We start from the raw sequence: 27,925 nt of genomic DNA on the forward strand, positions 1-27,925 counted from the left end.
AAATAGAGTAGAATGCAATTCAGCAGAGAAAAGAAGTTTCCCAGCAGTAACTTGTGTGCAGGCTCCTTTTCTGCTATGCCGAAGTTGCAGGTGCCAGCCTTTCCAAGAGCATTCCCAGGACACTGTTAGACACAGCTCAAGGCATCACACCGAACTCGGCAGGGCTTTGTCATCTTAAGGTCGTGAAAAAGGAAGAACTCTCCTCATTACATCTTTAAGGCTGCTTTCACACAGAAGATAGCACAAGTGTTTGTCTTACCATTATATGATTATATTCATATAATGATTATATTCAAATGAGTTTTTGATGACACTGTTACTTGATAGTTTAAGCCATATTAGCTCTTAGAAATCGACAGTGGGCAGGGATACTGTCCAAGGAAAAAGGCCTCCCCTTCTTACTGCCCACAAGCTGTTGCTAAAATGTGAACCTTTAACTGGTAGGAAAAGAAGTTACAAGCTGTGCTTGCTTGTGGGCATTGCCAGCACAGCACACTAACATTTCTGAGACTCAGGAATTACAAGTATGGTAAATTTTTTTTGAGTACAGGTATTCTTTTCAGTATCCAAAATTCTCAGTACATATCAATATTGACACAAAAGTATTCAATTACCTGTAATACCACAGAACTGTGAGTATTGCTGGTGAAAAATCTTGTGGTCCCTGTCTTCGAAGACTGTAGATGGGCAGAGACGCCCATATCGCTGCTACCAAGAGATACTTTCATATGAGGATCCTCCTCTTCCACCAGAGATCTAAGAAGATGAGAACAAAGAAACCTTACGACCAAGCCCATTTCCATTAAGTGCTCTTGTATATTAAAACCACAGTCTTCTGGGATGAGAAGTGATAGCATAGAGGCTATAGGTCAAGAAAACTAGTAGGCAACAGAATCAACCCTTTTTGGTCCCGTTCAACTAATCTAAGAAGGTGAAGTGTTATACTGCCTAAACCATGTAAATTCAAAAACTTAACTTGCAGCTAATAAATCCTGGCCCCTCTCCCCCAGACTAAGATACTTGCACATTATTTTATCTCTATGTATGCTTCTAGTGTTTCAGGATACTTGGAGGGGTCTCCTCAAATTCTCAAAATCAACTGTTGCATTAGATCACCAAGGAAAGCTAAAAGATTGAAACATTAAATGCAATTTTAAAGTTTGGTGATTTCATTGTTATGGCTTGCATTATCTTGCTCACAAAGGATATAATAGCAAATATAACTAGCAGAGTCTCAAACACTAACTTTAAGTTACTTTTAGAAATAAAACTAGAATAATTCCTTTAGGACATGATATCCAGAGTTTTGCTACTGCCAGCAACCACTTCATAATTTTAAGATGTTAGTGTGAAGTCAGTGCATGTGGTTTTGATTCCAAGCAATTACTGTCCAAATCCAGGTAGAACGGGCTAATTTTAGGTAGAACTGTTAAAGAATTACAGCACTATCATTATCCTACCACTTTAATCTTGAGATGTAAATTAGATTTACGTAAAGAGATATGCATATGAGATTCTAACTACCATAACCTGCAATTATTATAAAATGTAAATAAATTTCATCTCCAGAAATATTACTAGTTCCCGTAATTTCTGTGATCTGATGTACTACCTATTAGCATGAATACTGGTATAATGCATATATACACAAAATTAATTAGCAAACATAAGCCACTAATCCATAGACAATGGTATTAGTTATTAATCTCAAAATATAACCATAGCAATTTGAAATAAATGCTGCAAATCTCAAATACAGAGTTTTCCAAATTTTAAACACGCAGGTAAAAACATTAGCCTCCAAGCCAGTTTCAGAAATTACTTTAAGTAACAAGAACACGTTTAAATTATTTTGTTTTCTTTTTCACTATTTTAATTGAGATCACTGCAAGGATAACATGGGAATACACAGTTGAAAATTACTGTTTTTTTCTTCAAAAAGTGCTGGGTTTCTTTTTCAAAAATGATTTTTCCCCCTCCTTCTTTTAGTACATTACCTATATAGAGCAGTTTCTGAAACTTATGAATTATTCTGATCGCACCGACGTGCTTTGTTCAAACCCATGGTTACATTAGGTCAGCTACGAAAACATTCAAAACAATTTCACCATTCAACAGTGCACATGGGTTTGAAACAGATTTTATGCACACAGACATAAATTGTAGGAACAAGGGTACATCTAAATAGCTTTGACTTCTAATGTAGCAATCCAACACTCAGACATCTGAGAAAATTAATCGATGTGGATATACTGCAGCATGCAAGAATTTAGTTATTTTTGAAACTGAATTCTCTCATAAAACAAATTGTGGTTCTTTTTAAAATACAAGGTAGATTTCAACCATGAGTGCTTTCCAAATTTAATTCCAAATGTAATCTTTGCTTACAGTAAATGCATACAACAATGCAACAGCAGCAAAGCAGTTGCTATCTGATGACCTACAATATTTTTGTTCACTTTTTTTTTTTTTAGTTTGAATACAATCACATCAAGGAAAGAGTCTAACAATTTCCAAGGACATCTTGTCTTTAAATTTTACATATCTTTCAAAGAGAAGAAATATAAGATAATGTTGGGAGACTTATGAGTGTGGGTGGAAAGGAACTGCAGATTCAACTAGCATGAATTTGACTGTATTTGCTCTTGAAAGACCTTTCAGAAGTGTCAGATTAGATAGCTATTACATGAAGGGGCTTTTTAAAGATTTCTTCTCAACTCAGAAGAAAACAGAAGATGTACACATCAGTTAAGATCATAGGGAAAAAACACATGTAAAACAATTTGCTTGCCCCTTTGGAACAGGCTTTTTCTTCTGACACAGGCTTCTTCCAACAACTAGCATACTTGATAAGGTTTGCAAACAAGGCAAAGACCTTGGCCATGATTCATTTATTCCAACAAGGCAGTTAACAATGGAAGCATTTTGCTGGATAGGCCACTACAGAGCATCAACATTTCTGTTGATGTTACATGACTCCCTTCCAGCAGATTCAACAACCTAGAAGTAACGCAGCACCGCTATCTGTGCATGTACCTCCTCACCCAGAATGTGAGGACACTAGGCTGCTAACACAAGTTGCGGTGAAGTACTGGAAAAATGAGAAAAACAACCTGCCCCAAATACATTCCATTAGGGCGTTCACTAACTTGCACCTGAAGTTCTAGAAGGAAGACACTAGTAAATCCTAGAAAGAGCATGTAGCGTGCAGCTTCTACACACTGCCGAATAAAATGTGGCCTATTTGACAGTTCTCTAGTAGTGGTTCTGGCACTAACATCTTGAAGTGTTTGCTAATTTTGAGCACAAGATTTATTTTACATGTGTCTGTGAAGGTAAATTACATTCAATTTTCCCACCTTTGTCCTAAGAGGACCTCTGTAGCATGTGATGCCTTGTTACTAGTGCACATCCAATAGAGAGGATACGATATATTTTACAATAATTGCAATACTTAAAACTACGTATTCCACATGCCAAAGGTGTGGCTGTAAGCAGTTATTTCCCCTACCTGATTTTCAGTACATATGGGTCTAAAGCCCCCCGCCAGGGGAGGTTTAGGCTGGATGTTAGGAAGAACTTCTTTACTGAAAGGGTTGTTAGGCACTGGAATGGGCTGCCCAGGGAGGTGGTTGAGTCGCCATCCCTGGAGGTCTTTAAAAGACGTTTAGATGTAGCCCTTAGTGATATGGTTTAGTGTAGGACTTGTTAGTGTTAGGGCAGAGGTTGGACTAGATGATCTTGGAGGTCTCTTCCAACCTAGACGATTCTGTGATTCCGTAATATCTATATCATTCAATAAGCGCAGCAGCTCACAACTCAGTGCTATTCTGCATAAGAGATTTTCACAATTTCCCTTCTATAATTGCTATTCTATAGGTACAAAAATTTGCACATGCTAATTAGAAATTAAAAAACCAAACTCCCACACTATAAAAATCAACCAGAATATAAACATTACAGTTCTATTCTCAAATATTAATGCGGCTGCAATTGACTCCATGTGAATAAATATAAGTATAAAGACAACCAGATTATATTATTCCCAGATTATATTATTCGTACATTGGTTTTCGCTCTTTACTAAATAATGACAAGGCCTACATCGTGTTTGATGGCCTAATGCTTGCATCAGCTGACAAAGTGTCCAACTGAACAGAAAAACATGTTGCCATAAAGATATACTGTTTTACTCAAATTAAGTATCTACTCTAACTGTATGCTGCTCAACATTTTTTTTGATTTTAGCTGTTTTCTTCTGTGGAAGGTTACTAAAACTACAGAATAAATCCATGAATATATTTATTTTTATTTTTTTTTCAAACTTCCTCTCATTCCTATCCAAATAAAAACAAGGAGTCTTGTGTTGTGTTTTGTTTTGTTTTTGCTGTTTTTTTGTTGTAGATGTTGTTTGGTTGTTCCTTCTCTCCCCTCCCCCCCCCCCTTTTTTTTTTTAAGGTTTAAGCACACACCATTTTTAACTACAGTTTCTCTAACAGTTTAGGAATGCCCAGCCCTCCCCCATTATGCAGCAAGTGACATTTGGGAGCTTGCTTTGGTAAAAGTTACAATTTAAATCAGCAATTAATCTGGCAACAGTGCACTGATCCCCTGAATCCCAGTCTTGTGACATTAACAGAGAGAAAGAGCACTCCCAGAGTGACCAGAAATTATGTGTTTGTTATTGGCATTGCACCAGTTTTAACATTTATCTTGACATAAGAACAGAAATCCATCTTTGTAAGACCAAGTAAAAACGCAACAGCTCTTGCATACTATGTTGATACCAATGCACAAAGAAACAACAAAAACAAGTGCTATATCATATGAGATTTATTTAAAGCTGCCTTGCAAAGAAATTTCAAACTATTCAGAACACAACTTCTGTTTTGTGGCCTGTAAAGTACATCTTCAGAAATAACTCCACCATTCATACCCAGAACACATGGATAACATTGTTTATGTCTAACTGAATTCCCAATAAAAGCCTGGTAAGTACATCTGCCCCGTTTGGATGCTGTAACCAAAGGCATTATTTATATTCATTAACATAGGTCTGCTATGCACTATAATTAATTAGATAATAATTAATGTAAATATATTGATTGGTACTTTATTGTAAGTACAGTATATCATGATAAAGCATACTACCAAATGATAAAGCTAATTCGCTTTCTGATTAATTCTATTGTTCTGATCAATAGAAGTCATTAAAGAAGAAGTGCAGCAGCAGTGTTTTTAATCAGGGTGAAAAAAAAGTTGGAGGAGCCAGCTACAACTACAACATATATTGATAATTCACAAGTGGCTCTAAACGTGGATATTAACACCACTTTCAAAGTATACAATTGCTCTGGATGGGCTTTTCCATTTTAAGTAATAAGAACAAAGGAACATTGGAATTTAAAATAGAATGAATATTTATATTGCAGTAGAAAAGCAGAGGAGCTTCCTGACTTTCTGCAACCTCTCAAAAGTAGTCTGCAGTTCAGGGAAAGCCACAGGAGGTTAATTAGTTGCTATCACAGAATAAGCTGTCATTCAGAAGTTTCTTTCTAACCTCATGCTTACTCTTTGAAGTACAGAATATTTTTTTCCTAGCTAGTGTAACCAAGTGTGCTTTCTCATGACTCAAAGTTAATCCCCCAAGTAATTCCAAGTGATATTTTCGTAGCAACAAAATACGCGTAATAGTGTGCATTATATGGATATTGATTATATATCCTAATTTCATAGCTTCCTGTCAATACGAAGGAAGATACTTTTTTAAATGGTAAAAAGTAAAGCTAACAAGCTTTGTTTCTCTAGATAATTGCCCACTAGATTCTGTTTCATTTATTCTCTCTGAAGGTGTTACTTTTAATCTTGTTCATCTACTAAAACACATCTCAACACCCTCTTTGACAGTTTGTGCAATTAGCAATTGTTTTAGAACTAGAAAGAAGACTAAGCCAAATGCTGAACTATGAAAAGAGTACAGCAACAGTTCAAGAGTCTTACCAAACATGAATCTAAACTGCCTTTTTTATAGTGCAGAGGAAAAGCATACTGCAGTATCACGTCTAATCACTATATCAGTGGGCGAACAGTTCAAAATGGAAAAACCCAGTAGTGCTCTTTCATGTTTATCTCATTTGAAAGATACATATTCAGTGGCTTTTAAATACTAGTGAGACAGGTATATAATTCATAAAATCTTGTCACAGCACAGGACAAAACAGTGGGGCAACCACAAAAATAGTTAATTTCTATTAACAAAAATAAGTCTGCAAGGTGAAAATCATCTCAGTGGATCTTTGCGAGGTTTTTATGTTTCACTGATAGCACCTGCACATTGAGAAGCGGCCTGAGTCTGGCGTATACATCGAAGAGGTTAGTATTTCTGGAGAATACTAAATATGCAATTCAAAAATAGAGACTAATCAAAATATTTACATGAGATCTGTTACAGCTCCCAACTCTCTATATAATCTCTCAAGGTTATTTGCAGTGAATCACTTAAAACTGTGTGAACTGACCTCTAAAGAAACAGAAGTACGTATACAGCAGAAGAGCCAACAACCTAGTGACCAGGACAGGACATGAGAGCCTGTAGCCAGACCCAGAATTTGAACTTCACTCACTCAACCCTTAACTGAAGGGTTGCTGACAGAGGCAGCTTTCTGCATCTCTAGCATAATCACAATTTGTACCTTCCTTCAAAATATGCTTCAAGTACTGGAAATTTCCAGCAAATACCAACAAATATTTCTGAACAGGCTTAAGTTACAGCATGATTCAGAGGCAACAGGCAAATTGCTTTCTAAAGCACTGTTAAAACAGTTCAGAGTCATCCAAGTGACTTACGATAAGCAGAAACCTGTGGAAACTATGACAAGTTTTACTTTTGACTAAAATATTCCCATAGAGTTGCCACTTGTTATAGTGCATAGAAACAGGAATAAAACAAAACTATTCTTGTGAAGTTTTCTTAAGAAGAAATTGAACTCATTCTGATGTGACAGAAACAAGGCAGCTATGAACATTATTGGGATTTTTCACCAATCACCAATTTGTTTGAAACAGGCAAAATACAGTGCACAGTCTTTGAAAACAAAGTATGAAGATAAGCCTACAGCTACAGGTATCTTAGAGTGCATGTTCTCCAATTTAAAATTCACAATCTTTACTTAATTTAGCAGAAGTTTACCAGAGCAGTATTGGCTAGAGTGCTTTCTTAATATGGTGAAACTCAGTAGCTTGTTTTTGAAAGGATTATAACCTCATTTTCTCTGTCAAATTACCATCCAATGAACCATGACTGCAAGCGTTGTGGTCACTGGTAAATGGCATCTTCAAAAATCACACTTGGCATGTGCCAGTACTCTGGTATTTATCAGCAAACAAAGAATTCCATTTCAATTTCTTATTAAGACATTCTTATCACAATAGAGATCTTTACTATTCAATTATCTATCACAAACATGGTATATTACAGGGCTATCCTATCCTGCCTGCATCTGTGCAAGTATTTTGCTAATGAACTTATGAGAATCTCAATGAAATACAATGAAACTTTCATTTATTATTAGACTTATAGTAATTATTTACTTTGTGTGCATAGTCTGCCAAAAACAGTTTAAGTATTGCCTATCTTACTATCTTTCCATCATGAACAGATGTTCCTAAGTAATGAATTTAGGAATTCCCCAGCAATTACTTGGCCACCTAGCAACTCAATAAGCATAACTGATATGGCAGCATTAAAAAAAAAAGTTCATCATGTTTCTATTAAGAAATTTAAATAATATAACACAGATGAACAAATTACACAATCATGGTATTTCACATTTCTTCCATTCTGTATCTTCTACCAACACAATTTCAGGAAATCCTTTATATCAGCAAATACATTACTTTTTTGCACTTGTCCCCTCCTAAAATAACATCATATTTTTACTATTTTTAACAGGAGTTTCTAACATCATCCCTTTGTGGTATCAGTAACCAGTTTTATCACTTGTTAATGGTTTCTTATTACAAAAACAATCACAAAATCTTGTATTAGAAACACAAGTTTACATTTAGTAATACATGCACAACTTCAGCCAAAACAAAGACAAAAGGTATTTTTGGTTTGGTTATTCTTTTTCCTGACCGGTTGACAGACCAAAAAGTGTTCAACCTCTGTTGCTGTTTTGGAGGCACATAAGGACTGGCATAGGGCAATTGGTGTCATATTCCGTATCTTTTGCTGCTGCTAAACATCTGAAACTAGGATGAACACAGGAACAGCATTGGAAGGCACTACCTAAATGACCTGTCATACATAAAAGCATTATGAGCAGGAATTATTTTATTATTATTATCATTATTTTCTTTTTAAATGACTGCAAGTCCCATGCTATCAGCTTCCAATGTCATTGTTTAAAAGCCGTATTTTTAATAGATGAACTAGAGGCTGGTAACGCAACTAGAAACACTTTGGCCTTACCAGGTTACTGCAATTTCTTAGAATTCCATTTTAATGCTGTTCATCTGAAAGGGGCCACCACAACCAGAAGTTTGCAAGCCTTTACCTCAAACGAATGAACACTGCATTGTCACTACTGTGGTTGCCATTTTCAAAGTAGCTAAGTCAGCTAGTTCAGAGTACTGCTCACCTGGGATGTTTATATTTGAATATCTCAGTTTTTACACTTGACCTTGTTTATAGATTACAAGGGCAGTAACAGCAGAAGATAAAAACATTTGTTTGGTAACATGACATTGAACTCTTCTAAATCTCCATTCAAGAAGAAAAGGTATTAAAATAAAGCTTACTGTTCAATTAAACAAACCGATGTTCCAGTTTGTCATTTGTCCACCTTTCCTTTAAATTAACGTTGTTCTTTTAGCATTGCAAAATGAGGACAGAAAGCCAGTCTTCATGTAGCAAAGCGAACAAGAAGTTGCACATTACTTTCACATTGCTCTAGCCACAGGCAGCAGCAGCAGCAAAGGGTACAAGGTTTTCCACAGGGCAGTAAGCAAAGTCAGGTGGGTTGCCAACTCGAACTTCTGTTTGGACACAGTTACAGCGTGAGATACTCACTGCAGTGATCAGCCTCTGATCTTGACCCAGCTTCATATCAAGAGAAAATTGATTAAATCTGCAATGATCATTGCTCCTTGCTGCTGCAGCCCTCTTCTGCACATTAGCACTTCGCAAAGAACAAAAGCTGTGGGGGTAACTGCCTGAGAAAGTGAGCTGCAATGGCAAGGAAAGAACTGTAGGAAATGCACATGCAGAAGAAATCAAGCCTACAACAAGGAGAACAGTTAATCAGTCCTACAGAAAGAGAAAAACAAGTAAAGCGTTACATTTTTAGAAAAAGGAAATTCTGACTGGGAGATGTGCACTATCTACTATTTATAGTACCAATTCAGCATTTTCACCACAACTTTAAACTGTGTCTAAGGCAGAAATTAAGTACTGAAGCAAAGCAGTCTGCACAGCTTTGCAAGCACAATCACCATAGGTATCTACGCCAATAGGGGAAATATAACACATGCAAACCAACTGGAATGGATCAGACAGAACCTCATTGTAGTCAGTCAGGCTCAAGGTAACCTATTTAAGCTATTGTAGTCAGTCAGGCTCAAGGTAACCTATTTAAGCTATTCTAGAAACAAAGTTCTGGAGAGTAGTACATACAGTAAAGTCATTCCCAACCTTTTTTCTTTCTTTCCTTTTTTTTTTTTTAAAAGAAAAAATGGTCAGTACCATTTGGACTTCAACACTTGATTATCACCTTGGCAAAAGAGTTTCTGCCCAAGCACACAAGCCCATGATGAAAGCAGAAATAAATGAAATACTGGAAACAGGTGATTAAAGCAGCAATTACTGTTCCCAAATGCCAATGAAACTAGGTGGAAAGGGGGACACAGAAGTAAGGATATTCCTAACATCACTTGAATGTTTTTAATATTACTTGACATAAGCACACTTTGCGACCAAAGCCGGCAGAAAAGGACTGAGCAACATCAACGGTTTAGGTATGAGTTCCTAAGACATGTATACAGAAAATATTCTCCTTAAAATTCTTTCTTAAACAACTAAACTATCAGAGGTCTCAAGCTGTTTGCTGCATAATTACAGCCCACTAGTTAAATCAAATATGCTTTCCACAGAAACAAAGCAATATTTGGCTCAGTCATTGCTATAAAGCTTTTGTTCCTAACTGTATTTAGTCTCTCTGGGAGCCTTAGTATCACATCCACATTCATCTATTTGACAAAGGGTTTACATTCATTTAGCCATTTATAGCTTAAATTTGCAGACTCAGATTGTTTAATGATGCTAAATTAGAAATGGTTCTCTAATGACATTTTGCCAAAGTGGGTGTTAGTGTATTGATTCCTACCATTAAAAACAAAAAGAAAAGCATATACACATGCTTTATAGCTTTTCAGAAGAAGCAGAACTAATTTATTTCCTTGAAGTCTGAAACTGTAGAATACAAGTCACTCAGAGGCTCCACATTTTAGGCTTGACTGACTCTGTACATCCTATCCTCCGACCTTCACGTTGGTCTTAGATGTTCAAAAAGCAGGTCCTAATTTTAGTTAGGCAGCTTAACACTTCCTGTGCACTACAAAACACGTAAAAACATTTTGCATGCACTAGGAGCTTACAGTTCTACCTAATGTCTTTAAGTTTAGTTTTCATCTATACACAGAAATCATTAAATTAGCAGAACGGTTCCTCAGAATGAAAGCAAAATTAATGGGCTAAAAATCCGTATATGCTTATGGTGGTACCCATACTCTCAAGACTTGGAGTATATATTTTGTTGTATCTCTGCAACAACTCCTCTTCCTACTTGATCTTTCTGTCTCAGAACAGTAACGTCCCCCACCCAGCCCCTTACCTCAATGCATTACAAAGGATAATTTTGAGTGCTTAAAGGCCAGCAAAAGAGTAAGCAAGATTCTGACATACATTTTGCATATTAACCCTTGCTCTTTCTGCTGTCTAGGTCTGTTCTATCATTCTTCTTGCTTTGTCACTTCTCGCAGATGTTTTAGTGTTCCTTTGCTACATTCTCCTAGGGAGATTGTAGCAATTCTAATCATTTTAAATTGTAAATTATTTTACCCCCACATTATTAAAGAGTTTAAATGTATGCACATCAGATAACACATGGGGTACTTGTCAATCCCAGGAAAAAAACAAACATTTCTGCAGCTGACATTGCAATAGCCTTATTATTACTGTAAAAAATTGTCTAGTAGTGATTATGAATATGCATTTCCATTTCAGTGTTATATCTACATATTATTACACTACAATTACTATGACTACCACCAAGTAAAATAGTGAATATTGCTTTAAAACCCACCAAGTAGTCTCTAGGAAAATACGCAAATATCCCCACCTAAACTTCAAAAGAAACTACCATACACTATAAAAGCCAGCAAATATAAAGTGATTGCATAACAAGGTTTTCCTACAACTAAATTATGGCAAAAAATGGCAAATTGGCAGATGTGACATTCTGGCAGAATAGGCTGAGCAATACACTCAAGATATTTCAATAAAAGTGCTTTAATATGTCACAGCATAAAGTCAATAGTGCAACACTACGCTGTGTGAGGACAAGGTGATTCTGAGAACCTATAAGCCATAGAATCACCTATGAAGGTCTGTCTAGAAAAATCAGCAGCACTGGGAAAGTTCATGACAAGTTTCTTTTGTTTTGCCACTTTATTACCACAATGAAATTTCACATTTCAAACTTAGAATAATCTATTGAAATATCTATTATTTAAAAAGGAAAAAAATAAGACAAACAGGCATAAATGAGATGTTTATGTACAAAATGTCTTCAATTTACAAAACAAACCCTTTCCATTTCCTACCTGCCCTATTCAACTCCTGGCACGCATTGACAAATTGTTTAAAAAAATATTTGTGGTGACTATACATTGATTTTCAACATGTTGAAATTTGAAATATCAAGGAAGTGACAACTGTTTAGAACAGAAAACTTGCCAAAGACAGGTAAGTCTTTGTTTTGGTGTGAATGGTCTGTCTAATGCTCAAGAGCCCAACAAATGGGTTTACTAAAAATGACCAATGAAGACAGTAGACACATGGGGTGGTCGCATAAAAGAAAACTGCCCAATACAGATGGTCTCTGATGAATTATGTATACACACCTTTCCCATGTTTATCATCGTATAGCATAAATTCAAAGAGCTCATTGTAGAGCAAGTTAAAGACTTGAAAAAACACAGAAGCATTAACCTACATAAGCAGCTAAAACCAACACTGATTACTCCAGAGTATTAAGATTTTATTCTACTTTTCTGCACAGTAACTGATTTCCATTACTGCACAGCATCCCCGATCGGACATATTACAAAAACAGATCACTCCGGATAGATACACTGTGTTGCAAACCCTTTGATAGCTATGTATTTGGAACAATGCATTTGTTTATTTGTCCTACAATTAGTCACTTATGAAAATAGATTCAAAAGAATTTCCATTTTAAAATATCAAAACATTATTAAATGTAAAAGGATAGAAGTCATTAAGTTTACAGACATGATACTACATTCGGATTTTTTTTATTTTACTTATTTCTAAACACAACTTTTTTTTACTGAAAACATGTTCACATGAAATAGGATTAGAGGTTCTCCTCATCACTGTTTCTACTACTAATTTTTTTTACTGTTTTGTACTATTGAAATATTACTACTGATTTATTTGTAGATGTGTGCCACAATACTTTCATCTCCAGACTTTCCACAAACATTTCTTCCATTTATGTCAATGCAAGATATGCACAGCTTTGAAAAGCAATAATAAATGACATTGCTACTGTGAATAAGAAAGAATTCTTCATTAAATTCCTTATGTATAAGGTGATATTAGTTGATGGCATTGTGAACAATCAATAATTATTGTGTGTATTCTATTACACCTCAAAACTGCTATACATAACCAAATTGAGCTGTTGCTCGCCCTCTGAAGTAGAGCTTCAATTCCGAACTTCTACTTACATCAATCTGTGCAGGTTGTTTGTTTTAAATTTTTTTTTTTTAAAATGAGGTTATCAATGAATACTTGCAATTCCAAGAAATCACACATTTCCAATTTGGAATTATTCACTTCATCCTTTCCTCCAATTCACTTGCTGAAACTGCTCACCTGCACCCACTAACACGAAGTCACCTAAGTCTGTCCCCATGTAGTCAACACAACCACAGATACGAATATAATGGCAACAGTGGAGCATACACTTGCTGTACGAGCTTTTGCACTGATTTCAACAAAAGGAATTTATGTTCTAAACCCCATGAAAGAGAACGTAAAATGGCTTGATGAAAGCGCACATCTGCACATCGTAACTTGTGCACTGTCAGACTGCATTATACCTATACATATTGGTCACATGCCAGTACTCCAATTCTAATATTATCTCTTTATCTATGAAATGTCATCGGATCTCTTGATTGACTTGAGGGAAAGCTCAAGCTATTTTGGACCAGCACCACCAGAAGTCAGAGGAAGTCTGCATTTCTCTGCAGAGGGACACTTCACGCTCCATATAACGTGAGGGCTTTCTGGAAGTGTCCCTGAAACTGCAGCTGTACCTGTAACTGTGGGAAACAATATCACCAGCCTAGAGGCAGTGATTCATTACTTCTTTCCATTGCCAAGAAAGCGGTACCAGACCCAGCGAAAACGACAGACTTCCCAGTAACAGCCATGTACTTGCCTACAAATCCATTAGCTCAACTTCATCGTGTCCTTTATTTTATATACTACCTGGATACAAGTTTCCTGCAGCAGAGGACTCTCTCAGGTAAGCTGTTTGTACTCATTCTGCACCTTTGGAACGACCGCAAACTTTTAAAGCAGAAACAGCAGTTAAACTGATTCAACTGCACAGCTCACAGGCCAATTAACCATTTTACAGTGGTACTTTGTACATAGATGCCTGCTTCATCCCAGCAGCCAACCACGCTCATAACCATGAGTCTCGGCATTCCAGTAAAGGGAAACTAAGGCAGAGTTCAGGTATCAGGTACACAGACCAAATAAAACACTAATAAAATCTGTGCGACCTTACGTTCAGTTTAAGATAAGTTACTTATAAATCATAAGTAGGATGAATCTTTTAACATTACGGTGAACTTAAAGAAAAATTGGAATTTCATTGCAAGTCCAAAAAAACATACCTTTAAGATCTTCCTGCTCTATGTTACAAATTGGACTACAAACCTATGAGATTAAGACACCAAGTATTACAGGGATTAAGACTTCAATTATACATTTGTATACTCTAGATCCAAATTATCAAGTATAAAAGTGCTCATTTGTAAATTCAGTAGTTCTGTTTGTTTTACATCAATAGGTGTTCCATTTTACATGTCACTCCTGAGTCTTTTGCCAGCATGCGGAGTATTACTTGTCGAAGAAAACTTACAAATGCAAATGTGAAAAACATATCAGGTAAAGCATTTAGCAAATTTAGCATAATCTCCGCAATGAAGATTATGAATTCTATCATGTATTTTACTGCTCAACCTAAACTACAAGGCTGTTTTTATCAGTTGATATATACTCATTATCAAATAGATGCCATTTTGTAACGTTTCTCATTTTTTATTAAAAAGTGTGAGAATAATTTTAACATCAGATTTAAGAGTCCTGCTAACATCAGGACTGTGTGCCAGTGAATATGTGTCTCCGTAAACATTGGGATACATTGAATCATTATAAGAAGATGATTAAGGCTGCTAATCACATATTTCTCATGCTCCAGATAAGCTCAGCATCATATAGTTAAGCATGATCACTAAACCTGCTCACATACTTTGAACACATTGAGATAATCAGCTACATGATCCCTATCATAAAAGCTGGAGCATACGGAGCTAGATTAACAATTTAAAGGTGACAAACAAAAAGAATTTTCAGCAGCACACTAGGCTATTTCTGATTTTACTTGCATTTAGCAAATACTGTAGTTTAAAAAAAACAAAAAAATCAGACAACACTGAAAATATTATTTCCATTAAAATATGTTCAAAAACCTCACCACTCTTGTAATATGACTAAATGCAAAGTAATAAAAAAAACTCATAGTAAGTAACAATTTATTGGAAATAGCTTATTTTCTGATAGCCTTAAGCATATTTGATGATGCATCCAGTGAGAGAAAAAGCTTAAGCTCTTCCATGAAAATTAATCTTCAAACAGAAGCATACACTGCACGGGTTCTATACAATCAGGTTAGCTCCCTAAACCCTAGACTTTCTGAGAACAATAGTGACCAGGCATAGATCGTGCCTCTTGTATTGCTTTGGCTCCACTGTTCATCAATGCAATTCTCAGCATCAACCAAAAAAAGACATTTAAAGAACCTGAAAATACCTATTTTAATAGCATGTTTTATATAGCATGTTCAACAGCAGTTGAAGCAAAACCCTACCTGCAAAAAAATAAAAATAAACATTAAAAGTACTAATACTGTAGCTATTAGGCTGGAATACTATTGGAAAGTAACAGCAATAATTTTTCAGATACAGAAGTCATCTACACAGTCACTTGTGCATTTAAAAACAACTCTCTCTCATTTTGAAAGAGCTGCTTCTTTAAAGGCAGAAGCAATTTAGTACCCCATGTTTAGTTTTATTTCACAGAAGGAAAAAAGCCACCTGTATATGCTAACACAGAACTCCAGCAACAAAAGGTGAACAAAAGCTCCACCAATATTTGGCAAGACAAAGGCATACTGTTTTCATGTGTATTAAAATACTCATTTATGTAAAGCTACGTTACATGGACAAACTGAGTAACTACGTAAGTATTCAGAGAGGAATGATTTATATGCATCTTTTAAGCTTTTATTTTAACTCTTAAAAATCATAAAGACATTCAATTTATATTAATGCTAAGACTTTCAAGGATAAATCAAGACCAAAGCAAGATGAATTCTTTTATATAAGAACTAACACAAAACAAAAGTGCACTACAATAGAGCAGGTGATTCCACATTCAATTTCCAAGTGTAATAATCAAGAGGAGGAAATGTTAGCATACATACTACAAATAAAGCCTGCCTCAAACTTCCCAATTCAAGATCAGCTCTACAAATTAACATCAACATGAACTTTTCAAATGAACATTTACAATATTAGGAACATGGCTTAATCTGCACAATTTCTCTACATTTCAACAAAGAGGGAAAGACTCGACACAACATCCATCATGAAACATCCAGGATAAAATCTGAGGGTCTACATATAAAACAAGGTAAGATTCTGGGTGCCAATGTCATTTAATACATAACAGGGTATTTTGCCACAGGGTAGTCTCATGAAAGAAATCCCACCTTATTATCCTCATTTCTCTCACTTACATGTATGCTGGAGAAAGTGGCGATGACCTGGATGTTTTAAGCACAGGAACTGGGAATTTCCAGATAGCAGGAGAGCTCGTTTTCCATTTCAATGGCATGTTGTCACCACGGTACTACAATAACAGTAAACAGCGTTTCCATAACAGACTACCAACTAGGACTTCCATTCCACACACTACTGACACAGCAGTGGCTGCTGCTAAGAACAAGGAAATGATTCTGCCAATGCCCTTAAACCGATGCTTCCAATCTGTAAAACAGGGCTGCAAGGCATCTCCTTTTAAATCCTGCTGTCCCCTAAAGCAATAAGATGATTCTATCGTTCTAACTCAACAATAGTGCCACCTCGTTAGGGAAGCGCTGACTGCAGTATATGTTTAAAAAAAAAAAGACTGCACTGTGCACACCAGCACAATGCAGCTTTATTTAATAAAAGCAGCTAATTTTTAAAGAACTATTTCTGATACTATTGTTCTACCTTAACAGGGACACTGCAGCACTGTACTATATTCTCTTCCTCTTAGCCTCGTTTCTGACCAATGAAAGCAGAAAAAATGGGTTTCATATAAAAATGAAACAACATACCTACTCAGAATACACTTGTCATCCTCTGAACATTCTTCTTTTGAGCTGCAACAATACAAATGGGATATAAATCTCAGCATAGCCTTAGGCCACGGCTAATAGAGATCAGTGACTAAATTCAGCAGCCTGTTTTCCTCCTGTGCAAGCTCTGACCAAACAATACAAGAATGCCATTATGGAAAAAGCCCATTGCAAAAATCAGTCCTTCTAATCCATAGCTAGGAAGACAAAATAAAGCGTAAATCGCTGCAGGTTTCTGCATGCTCTTCTAATAGCTTCTTGTTCAGGATGCTCTCATTTTCCTATTCTCATTTCCAAGGAGGATGAGCAAAATCTCATGCATTTTACAACATGCTATGGGAACACAAACATCACACTGTCTTCTGCAGTAGAGAAGCAGAGAGTAGCATGCTGTTAATAGCAGTCCTTGTAGGGACGCTATCAACAATCTAATCCCCCCACCCCCCCACCCCAGCAGCTCACAAATTGCCTGAAGAACTGACGAAGCAGACGGTCACGCAGGTGTCCATCAGGGACCACTCTGCAACTCCGCGTTCAGTTTGGTGACCTCCCAGGGCTAATGACAGAGGGGAGTTTTAGAAGGCAAGCGATTAAAAAAGGAATGGAGGATTTAATAGCACATTGTGCATAAACGGATCAGGTTTCTAGGAAAAATATAAAAGCTTCAACTATATTAACTCCCTTGTATAAAAAAAAATCATATTATTGCCACTGTAGACAGAATCAACACCATTCAAGATATTTATTCTACAGATTTCAGAATAAGTCTTTGTATATCACGACAATTTTTCTGTTCGTCAGGACAGCTTAATCCTATCACAAGAAAGCCAACACCCCGTTACACTACTTGGCAATAAAGAATGGAACAAAGAGCAGGATTTCTATATTTATTTTAAAGCATTCTAAGAATATTTAGTAACACAGTGATAGATTTTTCATAAGTAAACCCTACATTAAGTTTATTTTGGGGATGAAATCACTGCGCAATAATTGCTGCTTCTGATCATTATTATTGAAACTGTTTCCCCAAAATAGTTTTGTGCATTTAAAGCTGTTACCATAACCACTGGCAACGAACTAAAATAATCCAGGAAGATCATAACCCAGGACTAATTCAACTAGGTCTCCCAGGTCTTTACAGAAGTTCTTAATTACACATTAACAGCATTAACACTAGCAAAAATTTCAATGAAACTGTTACTCAAAGAATGATGAACAGAAATTTGCTGTATAGGACAAGTATTTATATGCTACAAATATTAAGTAACGCTAGCCCTGCAAAGAGCAAGTATGCGTTTTTATCATTCAGGAATCTACTTTTGGTAGAATTTATGCATTTATATGCCAACAGCCACGCTTGTCTGCATGCATTATAAATAACGTGTGCAGTCTCGTACACATTCGTAATACCAGACTACTAGATCATGCTTTCTCTGCATTGAGGGTCTAAAAATTAATTGGAAAGACATTAGATAGCAAGTCTTATAACCACATGAAAAAAAAATCTCAATTTTGAATTCATATAATTTTGCTTTTGCATTTACCACCACACAGAAACCGTCTTATAATTATAACAATTAAAATATAATAATTATATTATAAATAGTTATAACTGTCTTATAACTAAGGAAATGCTGTTACTCCCTTTCTTCATACTGAGTGGACAGCCAGTGCCACCAGCTACTAAATATTTTTAGAAGTCTGCATCTGCCTGCTCTACCAAGCCCAAGGATTTGATTGCATGTTTTAATTACATATTAATAATGTTGCTGTTATAAGAAAACGCCAAGGACAATCAATACATCACCTTTTCAAAAGTAACTATTCAAATACCATCTGTACCTGTCATTTACCAAGTAAAATGCCAACTTAAGCAATATAGTCATTCCCACACGTTGACTAGTATTTAAATCAACCAATGGACATCCAGAAAGCAGCTATTTCTCCATTCTGACACCAACAAGATTATTTGGTATACCAGGCAATGTTAGTGCTCAAATACCTACTCTCTTTTGTGCACTTCTGCTCCTGTTAAGTTTTCCATTTAGTTTACAAGCAATCTAATTAAAAACTAGAAGAAAACCAGTAACAGTAAGCTGAACATTTCTAAAAGTGTATGAACCCAAGCACTGCCCAACTTAATCATCTCCTACCATTCAGCACGCTACTTATCGGACAGTCAATGTAAAAAATACAGAATTAAAGTACCTATCAGTGCCAGGTACTCTAAAAATAGACAAATGCTTTTCACTTAGAAAAGAACCACAGGAGAAATGAGTCACCTATCTGCAAATACATAGAAAATATAAATAAACCACCTTCTTCCCCATGGTCACAAATCGGTTAGGCATTCCCAGGGAAAAGATTACCTGAATACATGCTTTACATGACCTCTTCCTAACATAACAGATCTTGGTATATTATTCTCTTACTTTAAATCTTCAAAAATAACACCATAGTACATATTTTTAAAAAGTGGAGAAAAAAATGATCCCCCTGGAGTGCATCATGCCCACTGAATATACTACTATTTCCGTTCTCGTATTATATTGCTTTGCCACCCATCCCTAGATCAACTGGCACTGAAAGCCAAAAGCAGAATTACAGTTCTGTGCAGAATCCTACTTGCTGAGGAAACAATTATTCCTAGAAAAGGGAAATGAAAACACACCAAACTGGAGATCTGCTTTTCCTTCAGTATTTACAAGTTTTAAATTTAAAGACTACGATAACTGCTCAGATTAAACAGCTTCTTGGGACCACTCCACTATTTAAGGGGTTTGATTTCTGTATTTTTTCTCCCAAGCAAGTTCACTTTTGAGTTATAAATAGCAGAAACTTCTAAACTTGCTTAGTGATATATTCTACTTGTTATCAGTCTCTTACTTAACTGTTATGCAAAGTATACAGTACACAAAAAATGAGAAAAAAAGTCTTTGCTTTTTAATCAATTATTTCCATGCTAGCACTTTTAAACCTGCACTGAGTAGACTGACAGCAAAGGGAGTAACTGACAAGGTATCAAGTACTTCTGCAGAAAACTCCTCCATAAAGTAACTGAACAGGTGGCATAAAAGGAACAAAGACCAAAGGCAAGATCCCAAGCTGCCAGTTCACAGACCTGAGCTGTTAAGAAGGCCAGAAACTATTGACTGAGGCTGTACAGCAATGCAGCTCTGAACCCACAAAAAGAACGTACATACACAGTGCTCAACAGAGCAAGACATTTCTTATCCCTTATCCTACACCCTCTGCCTTAAATCCTTCATTATTGAACAAGAAGCACGATTTGTCCCCAGATGAGAGGAGCAGACTTGGAGCACCGCACCCGTAACGGTATGAACAAGCCATACACTGAAGCACTTGCAAGTATGCTGATCACAGGTTAAAAGCATCTTCTGCAAAGCTTTCCCAGACCTTCAAGGTAGGAATGTAGTTAAAAATGTTTCCCTGGTGATTCTCTTCCTTTTTCTTGCAATATCCTCCTCTTTCCTTTGTGCAACTTTAACACTAGGCTACTATCATATTGTTTCACACGTACACCTTTGCTGCCTTTTACAAAAACGCACCATATTACAAAATACAATTTCTCCTCTTACAGCACAGCAATGGTTACATTTCTGGGGCATGTGCATTTCCAATAAAACTTTGAACCACCTCTAAATTTCCCATAAGACTTCCCTTTGTGTTTTTTCAGAGAATAAAATGTCACAGACAGAAAGATTCATCTGAACACAGCAGCAACATAAGAATACACTAGTCTGAAAATATTTATTCTTAGCCTTGAAACGCCACATGAATAGGAGAACTAAGCAGGGTTAGTTAGCTTCTAGACATGCCACTGGATTTTCATCACTTTCAAGACTAACTTATTTTTCAGTCTTTAAACTGTAAAAAGAAGAGCCAAAAATCAGTCAAGTGATTTGCTGTGGTTAAGGGATTTGCTGTTCTGCTCTAACAAGCTGCTTACATCCCTACTTTTATTCATCTACTGAGCATCTGAAGAACTGAAAGCACTTGGTGAAAATAGGGTTATGCTATACGGAAACTTTTTCAGTCTTGGAAACCCTTTCTAGTTGGACCTGAAAAATCTTCAACCCCTTCAGAATCCTGGACTCGTTTTAGCCTTACATAAAGTGAGGTATTCAAAATTACAGTGACTGGGTGATTTAGAGCTCCCATTTTCATTTAGAAATGTAGACAAGGGTCTAAATATTGAATTTCACCACAAATATGTTTTCTAACTTTAGACTTTCTACTAATAGTGTTTAAGAAAAGATGCCAGACTTAATGGCAGGCAAAAATACTTTCAAACGCTGGCGTTAAGTCTTCCAAACATCTTCAGACTTCTGATATTTTGTCCCAATACCTGATGTTCTAAAAGTTCATTGACTCAAAGTCATTTTCCATTTTAAAATGGGTTAACACCACTATTACATGATTTTAACACTAACAAAGTTTGCTTTAAAGTGAAAGCAGAAACTCAGTTCTACATCAGAAGGAATTTCTCTAGTCTTCTGCATATCTTACAACTAACAACATGTTGAACTGATGCATACTACTACACAGGGCTATTTTAACATAGAAGAAAACACAGAACTCCCAAAATCTGATAAAATATTCGCGAAGCCATAGAACTTAAATGCACTAACCACTTCAAAAGTCAAACCAAATTTCAGCATCTTAAATGTGGTTTTCAAGATACAAGCCTAGAAAACGAATAGGAGCAAATAAGGATGCCTAACTCTTCTCTTCAGAATCTCTAAAAAAAAATTTAGAATGTAACACTTGAATCAACTTCCCTATTCAGCTCTTCCCCCCTCACATCTATGCTTGTCATGCCTTTACCTCTGCCTTTATTTCAACCTATTAAGCTGCAACTGTTCCAATTACTCGAAGAGAACAATTAAAAGATGGAGCTGACAGTACTGCCCAGCATATGAGTCAGTTAATACTCTCACCATACATCACAGAAAATATTGGTAATAAAATTTATATGAAGGTAAAGGAAATCTCTACTTAAAAAGGTATCTGAGTGAAACCAGCACAGTTGTGCCTGCAGTCTCCTCACAGCAATACTATGTCATTCTCTAAATATTAAAGTACAAAAAAAAAATGGCAGCGTGCATCTGAAAATACTTTTCTTGAAACTACAGCTTTTCTAGAATCCTCAGAGATCTATCCTAATTAAAAACTATTTCACTGTAATTTTTTTAAGACAGTAAGAAATAACCTCTAAAATAGTTGAAGATAGCCTGGAGAGCTACGCATGTACTTCAACTCACTATCCACTAGGTTGTATCAAAGACATTTGGATTTGTTTTTGTGTTTTTTGTTGGTGGTGGTTTTGTGTGTTTTTTTTTTCTACAGGTAGGGGGAAAAAACCCTCAGATATCAGATATAAATTACAGTATCATTCAGAAGCAAACGCACTGTAGAAATCAAGATGCACACAGCTTCATAAGTGGAAGTTATTTTGATAGTATTTTGTAAGCATTTAATTTCATTTTCTAATATTTTATTCTTGAGCTGACTGCTCAAGAATAATCATAAACTGTAAAGCACTGAATAAAAGGAGTGAGAAACTATCTTCGTAGCCAACCCCTCCTTCTGTCAAAATGTTACAAGCAATACAGCCTCCTGTCTGTTATAGCAATGTATGATGAGCTATTTCTAACACAGAATAAAAACCCAGATCTTAAACATTAAGTTAAGCAGTTACAATTCTATTTAGGGCATGTATCACGTGTTTAACAAAAAATACTTCAGTTTGCCATCTATCTACTCAGTGTTTTTTCCTACGTGAGGAAAATACTGCAGTAACATTTTAGGACACATTTCAGAGAAAATTATATGCATAAATACACATATACATACTATGCATGCATATATATATGGCATGTATATAATATTCTTTCAGTTTCAAGTATACTCTACATATGCAGAGTCACAGAAATAAATACATTCCTAAGTGTGCCTTTCTGGCCATGAAAGTAATTTGTATTTTACTCCACTTAAGGACATCCTGCATTTTCTTGTGTATATTCTCAAAGAGTGTTTTGCTCTAAAACTGAGGCAAGATTTCAGGAAGTCACTTCCAAGAGTCAAGATGCAGTATTAACTTGATGTCAAGCTACAGCTAATACTGCAAAAAACAATCTCAGCTTTGTTTCGGCAAACTACATTTTACATAAAACGCATTAGGAAAAATAAGTTCTTAAAACACTTAGTAGAAGGTAAAACCAAACTGCGTTAATGAAGGTTTGTAATTTTTGATTTAAGCCCATGTACTCTGCTGACAACATACTGCTAAGAAGAAAGAGTTCTGAATTAACACCAATTTATTCAGAGAATTGTGCTCATTTTCCCCGGGTGATTATATTTAATCACCACAGAAATGTGAAGGCACAGTCACAGCCAGACTGACCCTACTGAAAATAATTAGTCCAAAGTAACGGATATTTTTATTAGGTCAATCTCTTAACTACAAAGCATTTATTTCTAAACAAATTCTGCACAGCTGTTATGGTTTGTTGACTGCAAAAATTATTTTTAAGTATACCTAAACAATTTACACATAGGACTGTACAATGCAAATATATTAAACAGTTGTGTAGTTAAAAGGAAGATAGGATAGAGGACCTGTCACTAATAACTTAAGTACGTCCTGCACCACAGACAGCAAGCTGAAAATAACATTAGTAATATGTCTATTAAAAGTATTTTTAAAATATTCTTAAGTGTGTATGCTTTATTCTTTCTTTACATGGAAAACAGTCTTTTAGCATTCCCTAAACCTTACTCTCTTTAACCAGAGCAGTGTGTTTTTCTGGTCCTGCACACCTATGCAAAGCAGTCCCTGGTCAAAAGGGCAGGCATGGGGAGGCAAGAATAAAGCGCATTGAGTCATTATAGAAACACATAATAAGAACAGAGATCAATTTATTTAAATGACAAAAAGATTAACTTTTTCTGAGCAAAGGAAATCTCACTGTGTTGTCACCACTGGTGGATCCAGTCTGCTAGCCCAAAATCCCCCCAGCTTCCAACCTGGGCATCTGAATTCTTTATCTGAAGGCCAAAGTCCCTCAGGGAAGACTGAGGCAGCAGAAGAATGAAAAGGTTTAGAGAAAGAAGTTGATGCTTCGAGTCCAGGTCATTAGAAATCACTACGTGTAACCTGGGGGCCAACAAATAGTGGGAACATTTGTTCTAGGACAAGACTTAAAGCTACTATACCATATCACAGTTATTTCACTGCTACTTGCTAGTTTACTTTAAATATTATTTCTTTTGTGACTCCCTGAAGAGATTCAGTCAATTTAATTATATGCTTAAGACTAGGTGATGGCAAAAGTTTGATACAAATTTTAATGAAATAGCAACTTGAATTTAAAAGTTCAGCTTGTCTTTGTACAAAGGTGCATGAAAGGCTTACAGAGCAAAGAGTTCAGTTTCTAATTTCACATTAACATTAATATTTCCCCGTTCAGTATAAAAGAAAATTGTACTGTTTCTCTATGCTAGAAAAGGAACTTCAAGAATATTCCATCTAAATGCATTGAGGAACAAGTGGAACTAGTACAGAAGCTGGAACAGCTGAATATGCCCGATGAGTCAAATCAGTACTGCACTAAAACCCCGTGATTGAAAATCTCTTCTCTCCAACTCCCCTGCTCCCACTTGTTTTCTTTTTTTGGCCTATAAAACGTAGGTGATCAGGAATCAACTCCTCCCATTTGTCAAAGGTAGGTGTAGTCCAAAGACTCCTTCCCAAAAGACAAGGTGGGGGTTCCTCCCTAGTTTATTTGTTCAGGATCCTCCCTTCCTCAGTAACTTATAATCTCAGTCACTCAGTCACTGATAATCTCTAGTCACTAAGTCATAACCTCAGTCACTGATAGTCTCTACACTATCTTTTTCTGAAAAGGGACACAAAACTGAGAAACCTGGTTTCTACTTGTTTTGATGCTCTTCCATTTAGGATCAGCATGATCTCAGTGGTTATAAAAACACATGAGACTTAAAATGTATAACTCACATACAATTAGATTTTTCCAGGACAAAAGAATGATCACAAAAATCACTGTGTCATGGTAAATTTGCATGTCTGAAATACTGATATTATAAATTTATCATCAAATGTCAAAATTCCTGCTTCATAATTATAGAAAAAGTACAAATTGCTATTTTCCTTAGCATCTATGAGAATATAAATGTAAAGAGATACTTTTCCTAGGCAAAGTTTCAAAAGATTCAAGTTATTTCATTCAAGTTTGTTATGGTAGGCAAATGTACAAACTATGATTTAATTTCCAGAAGCAGATTTAAAATGACAGTTCTAGGATATTCACTTCGCAGACTGGAACAACTTTGCGGTTATAACACCCCTATTTAGTGACAACATAACTATCTAGATAATTTAGGATCAAGATAGGGCATACTGCATAAAAAAAGTGTACACAGCAAAACCTATCTAAGCACCAGCTGTTTTTACAGAGATTCATGGAATGCTAACCTTATTTGCATTTTTAAAGACTATGAAGTAATCAAACCAGTAGTTTAAAGTCTCCTGATTATAAACCTTTATTTCATAACATTTTCAGGAGTATTTTATACCACAGAAGACTTCCACAATGAACTTCAGATGTGCAAAAACATCTAATCCCTAATGAAAATTAAAGCTCAGTGCTTCCAGAAACTGCATGGAGGAGAGTCTAAGGACGCAGCCCAGATGACAGCTAGTAACAGCAACCCTGTGCACCTCTTCCCTTCTGCCTGCTGTTATGGAAGTTGTCAGGGGAAAAAAGCTAACAATTCTGCAAAGAACATGAGACTTCTATGCCCAAGTCACACCTCTTATCTGTGCTGCTCTAGAGAATCACAGCATGCTCAGGAGAGATCATGTTAGAGAAAAATTCAGTACATGAGCACGGTATATAGAGGTCCTTGAGGTGAAATGGCATTCCACAGCCATGGTGCACAAAAAGATGGTACAAAAGTCAGCTGTTGCTAAATGACAAATATTTGCATTTCAGCACCTTCTGCAGCTGCAGTCATTTGCATTCTCACAGCTGAAATTCTCTTTTGATGTACACATACACAACACCAAACAACCGCAATAACTTTGAGCTAAGAGTAGCCTTTCTCTGAAATATAAACTTGAAGCAGTTGTAATTCAGGTGTTTGTCTGCCAGAGGGAGCTGAAACAAAGAAAAAATACCTTGTATGTCCATACTTCAAAAGTTTTGTGTTAGGTTGTTACTACACCAGTTCATTTAACTATTCAGACGAACCAGGTTCTGCTGTAAAAATACCACCACTTGTGTCTGGCACAGAGCAGTCACTGCCTCGTCCCACACAGGGCACCCGTGTACCTGCACCACCAAATCCTTGCCAATTATATCCAATACACTCATTCTGTCAATAGGTCCCCCTAGATCTTTGAATGGAAACAATACCTTACTTTAAGATATATTTAACTATTTTTGATCTACACCACAGCTGCTCCAGAGATGGGCTTCTCTTACTAATAGTGAGGACACCACCTAAGATGCTATCTAATGTCTTCATTTAGTAATGCACAGTAACACTGTGGAAAGATGAAGTTTCAAGTTTGACAGAACAAAACACGTACTAAGCTGAAAACAGACTTCCATTCAAATATTTACTGGTCTTTTTTAAAAACACACTTTCCACTTACTGCTTCTAAAACCTAACATTGGTATACATATAAATCTGCACATAGTTAGAGTTGACATTGCATAAAGCTGTAAGTTACCTTATTGCTAATTTATTCTTGCATAACACTAGTTAACCTGAAAAGCTGAAAACAGGCAGGAATCGATCTTTTCTTGCAAATCAGTGAAGATGTCTAAGCAATTTGTTCATAGGAAAGCAGGATTCTGCAGAACAGCTTAGGAAAGAATTTCACTATATGTAACTGACAACTCCTTTCCATCCTGTACTTTAGTTTAACTATTTTAACTACTTTAACTAACTTCAAAAACATTAGCTATAAAAGCCAGCATGAATCCCACCAGAGTTTTCACATTTTGAGAAAGAACAAAATGTGTATAGTTTTAAAGTTCCCCTAAACTTTAAGGGCTAAACTGATCCAACCTTCCAAAATTTGACCAACAGCTTTAAAATAAGCTTAGTAGCATCCTGTGTATTGCTCACACTTAAAACAGCTTTAGGAAAATCAGTTATGCCACCTTCTGGCATTCTTAAGAACTGCTCTACAAGACGTACTCATTTTTATAAATTCCCATCTCTTGAATAGGAAAAAAAAAAAAGAATACCCAGAAAATTCACTGTAGGTAAGATGCAGAATGTGACTTTTTTAAAGCTTTGATTTATTCATACATCACCATTAGCTTGGACCAGCTTGTGCCCAGCCTCAAAATCCCTCACCTGTACCACCTTCCTTTCCAGTCATTCACCCACAATATCTCGTTTGAGGTACGAGTTGTTCTGCTCTTTGTCCCCATCTCAACAGATACAGCAGAGGTACTGGAAAAGGCAGAATGAAAAGGACAACCAAACGTGAACTGGCTTCTGTGCAAGATACAACTTGTAAACTGGACTTAACAGCGTGGAACACAGTGAGAAGATACAGTAACAGTCTGAAGTGTCAAAAAAGCATGACAAAGGTGAACACAGTAATTATTCACCAACTCTGTAGCACAAAATAGGAAGCTCATATGAAACTAGCAGATGTCTGGTGAAAAAAAATAGAGGAAATGCTTCTTCACACAACACATGCTTCAGCTACCAAGCTATCAGCTTTTCAGTAACCATTTCTTCTCACTCTGCAAAGATTCAAAGAGAAGCAACTGTGAAAAGTAATAGAAAAAAAAAACAGAGCTATAGAATATTTACTTCTGATCTGGAAGGTCCCTGAGCATAAATTA

General features: G+C 36.1%; 1 protein-coding gene across 8 annotated transcripts in view; it reads right to left on the bottom strand.

The window, feature by feature from the left end:
- The window catches only part of KLHL13 (kelch like family member 13), a 78,514-nt gene that overhangs the window by 20,532 nt on the left and 30,057 nt on the right, over window positions 1-27,925 (bottom strand). For 7 of the 8 annotated variants that reach the window (XM_083798033.1, XM_083798032.1, XM_083798034.1 and 4 more), the window contains one exon: window positions 615-756. In XM_083798033.1, coding sequence (XP_083654159.1) covers window positions 615-756 — 142 coding nt within the window. Of the gene's footprint in view, window positions 1-614; window positions 757-16,403; window positions 16,954-27,925 lie in introns of those variants that run through there. The other variant, XM_083798028.1, reaches the window with a different exon arrangement.

The sequence above is a fragment of the Anser anser genome, assembly GCF_964211835.1.
Source record: "Anser anser genome assembly, chromosome: 13".
Classification (NCBI taxonomy): Eukaryota; Metazoa; Chordata; class Aves; order Anseriformes; family Anatidae; genus Anser; species Anser anser.